Source organism: Herpailurus yagouaroundi, unplaced genomic scaffold (genome assembly GCF_014898765.1).
Source record: "Herpailurus yagouaroundi ecotype Mexico unplaced genomic scaffold, PumYag 164, whole genome shotgun sequence".
Classification (NCBI taxonomy): Eukaryota; Metazoa; Chordata; class Mammalia; order Carnivora; family Felidae; genus Herpailurus; species Herpailurus yagouaroundi.
The window spans coordinates 604897-615623 of NW_024412405.1; the positions used below are offsets into that span (position 1 = coordinate 604897).

At 54.8% G+C, this 10727-nt stretch overlaps 1 protein-coding gene across 2 annotated transcripts in view; it reads right to left on the reverse strand.

Annotated features, from left to right (window-relative positions):
• The window catches only part of TFDP1 (transcription factor Dp-1), a 39932-nt gene extending 29244 nt beyond the window's left edge, over nt 1-10688 (reverse strand). The window contains exons 1-2 of one of the 2 annotated variants that reach the window (XM_040486996.1): nt 10665-10688; nt 10335-10406 (exon numbers count right to left, since the gene is read on the reverse strand). In XM_040486996.1, coding sequence (XP_040342930.1) covers nt 10335-10346 — 12 coding nt within the window. In that variant the 5' untranslated portion in view covers nt 10347-10406; nt 10665-10688. The remainder of the gene's footprint in view (nt 1-10334; nt 10407-10664) is intronic. The other variant, XM_040486998.1, reaches the window with a different exon arrangement.
• Nucleotides 10689-10727: the final 39 nt, after the last annotated feature.

Here is a 10727-nt window from a genome sequence, read left to right on the forward strand (position 1 = left end):
ACTCAGGTCGTGATCCCAGGGTTGTGGGATTGGGCCTCCACACCGAGCGTGGAGTCTGCTTAAGATTCTCTCTCCCCTCTGCTCCTCCCCAACTCGTGCGGCAAGTGCATCCTCCCTCTCCCTCCCTCTCTCTCCCTCCCTCTCCATCCTTCCTCTCTCAAAAAAAAAAAAGTGTCTTTGTAATGATCTATGTTTACAGTTACCAGTGTGTTTAGGGTCAAGTTGTGGAGTAAAAGAGCGGAGAACAGTGTGGGAGTCCTTTTACATAAAGCTGTGTGACAGATGTGCACGTTCAAACACAGGTACCTAGAGAGTCAACTCCAAAATCACCAGCAGATTCGTAGTAGAATCACCTGGACTATGATTTTCAACAACTGTCAGCTTTCTAACATTTGAATTTTTTTTTTAATTTATTTATTTTTTGAGAGAGAGCAAGGGAAGAGCAGAGAGAGAGAGACAGACAGACAGACAGAATCCTAAGCAGGCTCCACACTGTCAGTGCAGAGCCCGATGTGAGGCTCAAACTCATGATCTGTGAGATCGTGACCTGAGCCAAAATCAGGAGTCAGACAATCAAGTGACTAAGCCAGCCACACACCCCTGACATTTGAATTCTTAATGAAAGACTGTGTTCTGTAAGTGGATATGCATAAGGCTGCTGTCATTTTCTAAACAAAGGACACAGAACCGCAGGACAATGAGATCTAGACATGACAAGGGATAGGTAAGGACACAGGCTAGGCCACACGTCTGAGGTCAGGACCCCGAGGGGCAACCACAGAAAAGAAACCAAGACGGCAGCAGGAGCGAATGGAGAAGAGGTCCACATCCACAGACTGGACAGAACAGGACACAAGGTCACAGAGCGCTGGCCCTGAGCCACAGGCAGGGCAGTGGCAGCTGGAGAGCAGAGAGCACATCTGCGGAGGAAACGCACACTCACACCAAGAGTGCACACTCCAGGGAGCAGCCACGGGAGATGCACATCCTCAGGAGAGAGTCCACCAGTGAGGGGTGATGCAGGAGGCAGGAGTCAAATTTGCAACTTCCAACAGGTAGGGGGGAGGGGGGTGAGTGGGTATGGCAGATGGAGCAGTACTGCCACCAGGATCTGAAATCTAGGTGAGAACTTGGCTTTCTCTGTCAGGGGCCACGACCCCGCAAGTGACACACAAGTTACAGCTGTCCTTGCTGCCCTGCCCCCTCCCTGGTGGGCCTCTCCCTCACTCTCGTTACCTGCACTCCAGGATGTCTCTCCCAGTGCAGAAATGCCCGCACTCTCTGGCTCCCGTGAGCGCCACCAGAGATGCTGGCAGAAATCAGCGTCCCGTCCACCTCTGCCTGACCCCACCACTGCTCCAAACCGGAATGTCAACTGAGTGCAGAATCGTGGCACTACCACCCAGCCCACTGCTGGGTTTCTCCCTGAATCATCTCCCTCGCTCCCCGCCGTCACAGCCCTTCCTAGACAGACGCAGCGGGAACCACAACATCGGCTTTCTTCCGTATCTGCACTCTACACTTCATCCTCTGCCTTTTGGCCAGAGCAACGTCAAATTTATTCTTGGGCACACACAAACAAATGCGAGATTGCCTGGAAGACAATGTAACGTGACTCCAACACAATTTTTAAATATTTGCCTCCACCTGCTTTCTGGTGTTTCTACAGCAGGTCCACACTGAGGTAGCTCTGGGTGGTGCGTACTGCATTTTCACACCTGCTGAGTGGTGGCGGGAGACCGTTCTGGGCCTGACGGGGACACTAATAGCAGGCTGGGATGTGATTTATCAGTAAGTTATTGCCCAGGAGAACAGGATTCTGCCTTCTGTATAATAGCAAAGTCTGACCCAACCAGATGGCCACACCAAGAGCTTTTCTCCTTAACCAAAGTCCCTGCTGTTTAACTCCCCCACACCCACCCTCTGGACGGCCGTGTCCCATCCTCAGCCCCGTGAAGGGGGAGCCCCCGGAGTCAGGGACTCATCCACCCAGGACCAATTCCTGCTGCCCACCTCCCACTCCACTTGTCCAAACCATGGTCGGGGCAAGCTGGAGGAGGCAGGGAGCCATCAGCAGAGAGACGGGGACCAAGGTCAGGAGCTAAAACACACCAAGGGACCCTGGGCGCTCAACGGTAAAGGAGCACCCCCAGACACCCCGTCTCTGGGAGCCTGCCGACCCCCTGCACCCCGACTCATTCCCAAGCTCAGGCCCTAAGGAGGAGCCGGTCCCCTCAGCCACACTAGGAGTGGGGTTCTCCCCAGAGCTCTGGTTAGAAGTGTGTGTGCGAATGGAGGAGAGACCCAGGCCCACGGTGAACTCCCAAGTCCTTCAGAGCCACTGGCCTATTCTCAGGACCCACCCGGTGCTGCCAGGCTGGACCACACGTACGATGTGGCTGGCACTTCCACCTTCACTGCCCTGAGAGGAAGGTACGCTTGTCACCTTCGTTCCGCAGATGAGTCCCCAACCCCCAGAGAAGACTCTGCCTGAGGCTGCCCCACAAGCACGAGGGAGAGCTGGGCTCAGAGCACACAGCGCGGATCCACTCGGAATCGCTGTGTCTGTCCCGACACGGAAACCGGTTCCAGGAAATACCCATGGTCCCGTGGCTCCACGTGCACTCGGACACACCCGCCATCCCATGGAAAGCAGAGGACTAACACAGCCAGAGGTGGAGACGTTTTCTGTTCGTAGAGTAGCCTTATTTTATTGGCTAATTTAAAAATTAACAACACACTGATCTGACTTCTCTTCTGGAAAAATTATTACTTTCTCCCTTTCAAAAAGAACCCAACTTTCCTTTTAACAAAAACCAAGTCACAGAGGCCAGGAGCTTGAACAAGTACCACTGTCCTTCACAACCTCCAAGGGCCCAGGTGGGCTGCAGCCGCAGGGATGGACAGACAGGACAGCCCCATCCCCTACCACCAGCCTTTTCCTTCCCAGGGGAAGGAGAGCTCAAAAACAGAGTGAGCACCATTTCTCGGACCACCGTCCACACGCGAGCCATACACAGTGACCCAGGATGCACGAGAGGTCAGAGTGTCCAGGATCCAAGAAACTGACCTGCACACTCACCAAATGCTCAGCCCTCCTGCCCCCAGAGTGAGACGTGGTCATGCAGCTCCATGAGGGCCCCTGTCCAATGTGTCAAGGGAAGAGGGGGCACATCCACAGGAGGGAGGCACCCCCAGGAGCCTCCACTTCCGGCTGGGAGGTGCTCTGCTGGCACCTAGGTCTACAGGCCAGGCTTTCAAAGCTCTCTGCAGTTGCAAAACCCCATGACATTGTTTAATTTTGTGACTTCCCTTCTGCTGGAGCTGTGCTTGTGCTGGGGGAGGGCACACCAAGGGCACCCTGAAATGAGGATGAGACACCTCATAACCCATAGCTATCCTAACTCATGGACTACTTTCTCAGATGACATTAAGGCAAATATCTGTCTTTTATAAGCTGCACATCATTCCTAACACGGCACCTGAATTTTAAAAAAAGAACATGTTTCAGAACTGATACTGATGAAGGAACAATAAACACCTTCTAGACGAGCTGGCTTAATTTCGAAGTGCACCAGATCAAAGCCATGGCCATGTATGACTTCATGACTGACGCCCACACTCAGCCTTGGGGCAAATTTGCAGACCAGGATTGAGGTCCTGTCAATACAGGTAGAATAAGGTATTTTTCACTCAAATCCTCACTTTTCTGAAAAGCAAGTAAAACAAGAGAAACATAAGACCCCTTCAAGGTAATCCCAGTTATTAACACTTCCCAGCAGAGGAAGGAAGACATTGTGTAAGGCTGAAAAGATCTAGTGGGCTATACTTACGCTGCACAGTCATGTGCCCAGGAAGTTACAAGAGTACTGACCACTAACCTCAACTTGGGTCTCAGAGAGTCCTGGTGATCTCACTGAATGAGGATGAACATATACACACTCACCAATCAAATGCAGGAAACTCGCTTAAACTACCTAAGAACTGTCTGTACCTAACATTAAAATTCAAACTGCAAATTCAAGGTGTATTTCCTGTACGTTTATGTCGAAATCGTTTTATATTCACAACCCTTACTAAAACGACAAAAGCAAACCTAATGTTAACATTCTGCCATGAAATCACCAACGAAGGCTGAACATCGTTAATTTATACAGCGCGGATACAAGTCAACAGGAAATAAACACCAGGACAGAAAGCGAACACAGGAGATGCTTTTCAACTCACAAAGTAACATGTTCTAAAAGGAAAAGATTCAACTTCTATATCCAGAAATGCAAGCTAAAAACACAATTTAAAATTTTACCTGCAAATGGACCAAGTTTTGTGGGCTTTTAAATTGTGATCCAACTGAATTTCAAAAAGGGGTCATTACAATGAGTTCCCCCCACAATGCAATAAAAGTATAAACTGGCACAATCATTCTGACAAGTTACCTGACATCTCAAAGACACAGCACATGTATCTGCCCGCCCGCGTCCATTCATGCCCGCCTATGCCCACCTGCCTGTGTCCACACATGCTCGCCCATGCCCACACATGCCCGTGCCCGCCCACACCCATGCACACACTCGCCTGCACACACTCATGCGTGTGCCCGCGCAGTTGCACGTCCAAGAACTCCTCCCTGGACATTATGATGGATCCACACGATGTGGAGATGTGGCCAGAAAGCCCCGAAAGCCCTGGCGCTGGAGGACGGAGACCTAGGGTGCGTCCACGCAGTGGGATGGGCTCTCCATGCTCCAGAAATCTGGGCAGAGTGCAGTAGGACTCTGCTGTGTGGTCCCTAAGCACCATTTATGCTGTGCCATGCATCATTAAAACCCTGGAAAACCTGCAAACTCTCTGAAAGGCCACACTCAGTATCTCTTGATGTCTTTGTGTCTTTTGTCCCCTCCCCGGAAATGGCATCATGGACAAGCGACTCAAGCAAGCGGGCCATTCACGGAGGAAAGGCTCACACCTACAGCAAAGGATTGGGGAGTAAATGCTCGTTTGAATTTACAATGACATATTTAGGTCTGTAGCCGTTTTCATCTCCCAATTCACCTGTTTCAATAGCTGACCACCTACCACAGCCCAACATGCTGCATACATGCACAGCTGCTACTCCAGGCATGGCCCCAAGGAGCACGGTGTCCCGGCAAGACCTGCCTGGGGCGTGACACCAGGTCACAGGACACCGAGGCACAGGGCACCTGGGGGGTGGCTGGGTGGGGCCTGGAGGTGGCTGGGGGCTCCTAAGGGGGTCTGGGGGGTGGCCTGGGGGCACTGGGGGGGACGCCTGGGGGTACTAGGGGGTGGTTGGGGGCCACCGGTGGGTGCCTGAGGGGGCATCAACCCTGATGCGGCCACACTCCACTTGTGTGCCCTCACCAAGCACCTCCCTGGCTGACCCAAGCCCTGTCCCTCCTAACAGACCCTGCAAAGCCCAACACACAGGAAGCTGGCACTGACTCCACACGAGAACGTTCTCAAGAGCACAGCTTTCCAGAAAGGCAGCTCTGTGAGGGAAGCATCACCCACAAGCCACACTACAAGCCAGGGCCGTTTCCTAGCGGCTTCGTGACAAGCCCAAGGCACAGAACTGCCTCTAGGAGAATGATGTCCCTTCCGTGTCCCTTGTGAATTTGACAGCACGCCTTCACTCGTACACCTGTTCCACAGCAACACACCCAGGGCGTCTCCTCATCAAGCTGCAGCTTTCTGCTCCCCACCCCACTCTGGCCCACGCAGAGCCCGTGTAAGAGTGAGCACACCACCACAGGGACCTGTGTGGGCTACACCCCCCTCCCCATGCCCACCGGGGAGTCACTGCCAGGATAGGACAGGCTGGCGCTCTGGGAGTTAGCGCCTGGTCCCACAATGCACTCCAACCAACACCGAGGGAGACGGCTCGGTGCTGCGTCACCACATTTATGTCTCCAGCCCTCATTTCACCCTCGAGGTCTGGGGCTGAAAACCATACCCAGTACATGTATTTGTAGATAAGCTCTTGGTCTCCTAGCGGTATTGAACCAGGCCTCAGTATCATCCCCCCAAAGCCTACATGGGACGCCTTCTGCGGCTCTCCAGAACACCTGTAGAGAATCTTCCATCACAGAACACAAAGCGGACTCACACCAGCTTGCACACAGGAGGACCAGCTCCCCCGCCAGGAGCTGGCAATGCACCACCCCAGCCCAGGACTGGTCCCCCACTGCTCCCACACCTGCAGCCACCTCCTAACAGTGGCCCACAAAGCGCCTCCGTGACCTTACAGACCGGCCAGCTGGCTCCCCGTTCCTCACGGACCTGCAGGGTCTGAGGCCCACGGGGAGCTCATGCTCTGCCTGTGAAACACCCACGGGGCCATGCTGCGCACACGCAGCTCGCACACGGGCATGTGTTCATGGCAGAGGTCCTCCCCTGACTTCACACAATGGCAGTTTCTCCTACAATGAGCATGTATTAAACAATTACAGTTTCTGGATCTTCTCTGAAGTTGCCATTTCCTTCAGGAGGCTTTCTTGGTGCTGAAAATGACTGTCTTCTCAGCCTGGCCAACCTCTCCAGCCGTGACCTGTGTTCAAGGGAGCTGTGGCTGGCACAAAATTGAATTCAGATAGCTAGTTTCATAAATGAGTACAGCAATTACATTTCCCTCCTCCCCGAATGAGGAGACCCTATGATAGAGGGACAGGCCCACGGCTGTGAGCAGAGACCCACACGGTCCCAGGGTGGTAACTGAAATGCAAGCCGCTGTGGACCCTGCCCAGCTGGGACTCTGAGCAGAAACATCGCCCGTGATGCACATCTAAGGAGGGTCCCAAAGCTTCAGGGCTGACAGCAGGAGGCAGCCTGCGTGCGGTGAGGGGGTCTTGCGTGAACGCTGGTAGGAGGCCCCGAGGCCGGTCTCTGTCGGCACTGACAGGCAGGTGTCAGCCTTGAAGGCTGTCAGGACCACAGGAGGAACTGCTGTCACTGTGCAGCCAGCCTCTACGGCCAGGGAGCTCCCGCCCCAGATCCCAGGACCGGCCAGTACTCTACGAAATTCTGGAAGCAGCCCCCAAAACCGTTGCTTGTGACCACTTCTGGGAGTGACCAGACCCCAGCTCACCACATGCTTCTGCACCAGATGAGTTTTCTCACCTCCGCACCAGGTACAAATACTGACTTTGGATTTTTACTATCTGAATTCTTCATCACCAGCACATACCGACATAATCGGAATAAATGAACGTCAAAGACCTCGGGCCCACTTGGTCGTTGCTTCCCAGCTGGCTCCTTGGAGACAGGCGGCAGGTCTCCACCCTCACACGCTGCCCCGGCCAGAGTAAAGCTGGGGACGCGGGAGGGCAGAAGGGGCCTTGCCACAAGGACACCCAACTGCAGCCCACTCACTGCAGCCATGCACCCCTCCAGGTGAAGAGACACGCTTGCAAGATAAAAGGCCAGCTACTAATTACCAGGGAATCAGGCTGCTTTTCACATGTTGCTAGAAAACGCAAGGCTTTTTTAAGCAGAGGAATTACAGTGTTGTGTCTTGATTTCCTTTTTAAACACATGCAAATCTTTATTTGTTCTAGAGACAGAAGACACAAAGTGCAGTCAGTGCCAGAGCACCTAGGCTCCAGGTCCAGGCTCTTGGAGCCCCACACACCCACCTCCAAGCTCTTCCTGACCTCCCATCTCCATGAAACAGCACTGTTTCCTCATGGGCCCCGGCCCCCAGTCACCCCTGCCCTGCCTTCCCATGCCCCAGCCCAGTGACTCGCCCCCAGGTCCCCCCCATGCCCTCCTGTCCCAGAGCGCCCCCCCCATGCCCTACTCCTGGCCCCTCCGTGCCCCAGCCTCCCATGCCTCCCCACTGCCCCTAGACCCCTGCCTCTAGACCTCCTGTCCCCAGGGCCCCCGCATAATCCCCCTGGGTCCCCTCCATGTCCTTAGTCCCCCTCCGGACCTCTTGCCCCCAGGCCTCCCCATGCCCCCAACTCAGCCCTTCACCCATGCCCCAAGCACCCCAACTCGTCTGCCATCTCCCACCACCAGGAGCTTCAGGAGAGCAGAACAGCACACCGTGCTCCCCGCTGGGCACAGGCACTCCACAAATAGCAAAGGACGGACAGGATGGACACGTGAACAAAACCAGCAGGCCACCCTCGACTCAGGCATTTCCACCTTGTGCCCACAGGCCAAGAACTGAGGCAGGCACACAGCACACAGAAACCAGGGGGCCTGGCTCCGGTCAACTCCGAATTGAGACACACCTACTGTACGAGTGAAAAGATACAAGTCTTTCCAGCATCAAACCCCTCCACCAGAGACGCAGGTTGCAGGGTTAGCCTGCAACAGTAGTCCGCGTGACTAGATGCCCACCCAGGCCACAGCGTGGCCCACGGCTCACTGTCAGGACAGCCATCACTGTCGCCGGCCCCACGCCCACCACCCCAAGTCAACAGGCTCAAGCCGTCCGCCTATTTCCTGGGCAGCACCCCCAAAACCTGCAGGGGCTCCTGGGCCTCCACTGGAGGGAGGAAGCTGCCGTGCCACCTTCCCTCATCCTCCGCACCAAGTCTGCTTGGCTGAGCCCTCGCCTGTCTCCTAAACTTGTCCTCCTTCACGGTGACCCCTAGGACCTAACTCCAGCCCCCTCCAGCCTTCCAGAGACCCCAGAACTCTGTAAAGCCGGGGTCCCAGCCCACGCTCTCCAACCCAAGGGGCTGGGCTCCCGCCTGTGCTTAGGCTTTGACCCTACGTTGAGCTCCAACTGCTGACACTGCCCACTACTCCCCACCACTGGCTGCCAGAGTCACCTGCCCAAACTCAGACGTCACACCCCACGTAAGGCAGCTGAGAAAAGGCTAAATGCCTTTCCCTGGACCACAACCCCATTCCAGTCCAGTCCACCAGCCCTGCTGAGACCTGGTTCCGGCCACGCCTGACGTCCCCAGCTGTCGGGACTGGGAAAGCACTTCATTTCTGCTTCTCCTCACACCACCTGTCAGCCCAAACGGCTCCACTATGCTCATGGCGCCCAAGCCTCCACCGCGCCACCCCTCATGCTTAAACAAAGGACGGTGCAGAGGCTGCTTCTGTGACCGTCAGAGGAGATGGCAGTGGCCTTGACTGTCTTTGCATCCTCAGAGGCCACCACGAACTCCAAAGAGTCACTCAGTTAATAAATAAACGCGGTTCCCAGAACGCACAATCTGCGCTCTGGCACAGGCTCCCTCCGACACACCGACATCACCCGCCCCTGAGCACATACCACTGCCGGGCATCTTTGGGGGATTAATTCCCAGAGAAAAGGGCGTGGCCACCAACAAATGTGACCAGAGGCGATAACCTCAGCCTTGAGTCGCGTACGGATCATGACTTGAACCTCAGCCACAGCGTGCAGGATGCAGTATGTATTCACACACTCTCTGCCGGACTAACCCCAGTGCTGGAGAGTGGGAGCCTACACGAGTGTGTGCCCAACCGTCACTGAGAGTGAGCCACATGTTCACTTAGGCTTTCCAGAGAACGTTAAAACCTCTGAACCAAAGGTAAGGCTTACACCTATGATTTGGTTCCACAGACGTGAGACACGTTTTCTCCACATCTCATGTTCCGGGCAGACGCAGCCCATCTGGACCGTACCTGCAACCTGTGCGACAGGTAAGAGACACACAGCCCCCTTCCCCTGATGCTGACAAGACAGCACATCCCCAGAGGCACGGAAGGTAGGCCTGGGCGGGAGAAAGCACAGCAAAGAACTACGGGATCAATAAAACACACTATTTTTGAACCTAAAAGCCAGTTTCTTGGAAAAAGTTTCAAAAAAGTATTCAGTGTATTCTACAGTTTTGTGACAAATCCAGAAAAAGCTAAAGTAGAATTTTTCACAATTCATGAGTCACCAAATTTCATTTTTCTGAGGAAAAAAAAAGGCGGGGGGGCCAAAGCAAATGCTTACCGCTTTACGGATGAAAGGTGAATTAACTGCCTACACCCCACACAGAACAGGTGCTCGGGGTCACTGCACACATGGCCAGCCCCAGTCTGGGCACCTGACCTCACCTAACTAAGGGTGTCATTCTCCATAGCAATGGAACTAGAATTCACGCGGCCTGCAAAGACTAAGAAAGTCCGTGGTGTCACCCAGGTGCCGCAGAAGCGAGACACGCACGTCCACAGAGCCCACCGGGTTCCGTACATCCTTCCACCTTGAACCCATTTCACCTGCTCCAAGGTCTGAACAGAAACTGCACCGCAGCTTGTGCGTCATGGCGCCGAACCAGGTGGGGAAAGTACGAAGGACGTGGTGCCAGGGAAACGTGTCTGTAGCACGAAGCAGATATACTTACATCTTTTGCCATGTTACCAGATCCGTGAAGTCGATGCTATAAACGTTCACCCTCCAGAGAAGACTAATTTTCCTGGTAAGAAAGAACGAAAACCAAGAAATGAGTAAGAACCGAAAACCAAGTGAATAAACCATCCACGCCTGGCCCCCCGGAACCGCCACCCCCAAGGGACCCTCCGGGTGGCAGGAGCCCTGCTTTCCAGACCCCCAGCCCACCCTGGGGGCAGCTGCCCGCCGGCGCCGCCCGAGAGCAAATACAGCCCCCCCCTACACCCCGTCCGGCCCACACAAAGACCCTGCCACCCCCGGTCCCCCCCGCACCCCCCGCCACCGTGACAGGTGGTCTTCCGGCCCAGCGGGCCTGTCACCCGGCCGCCGCCGCCGCCGCCGCCGC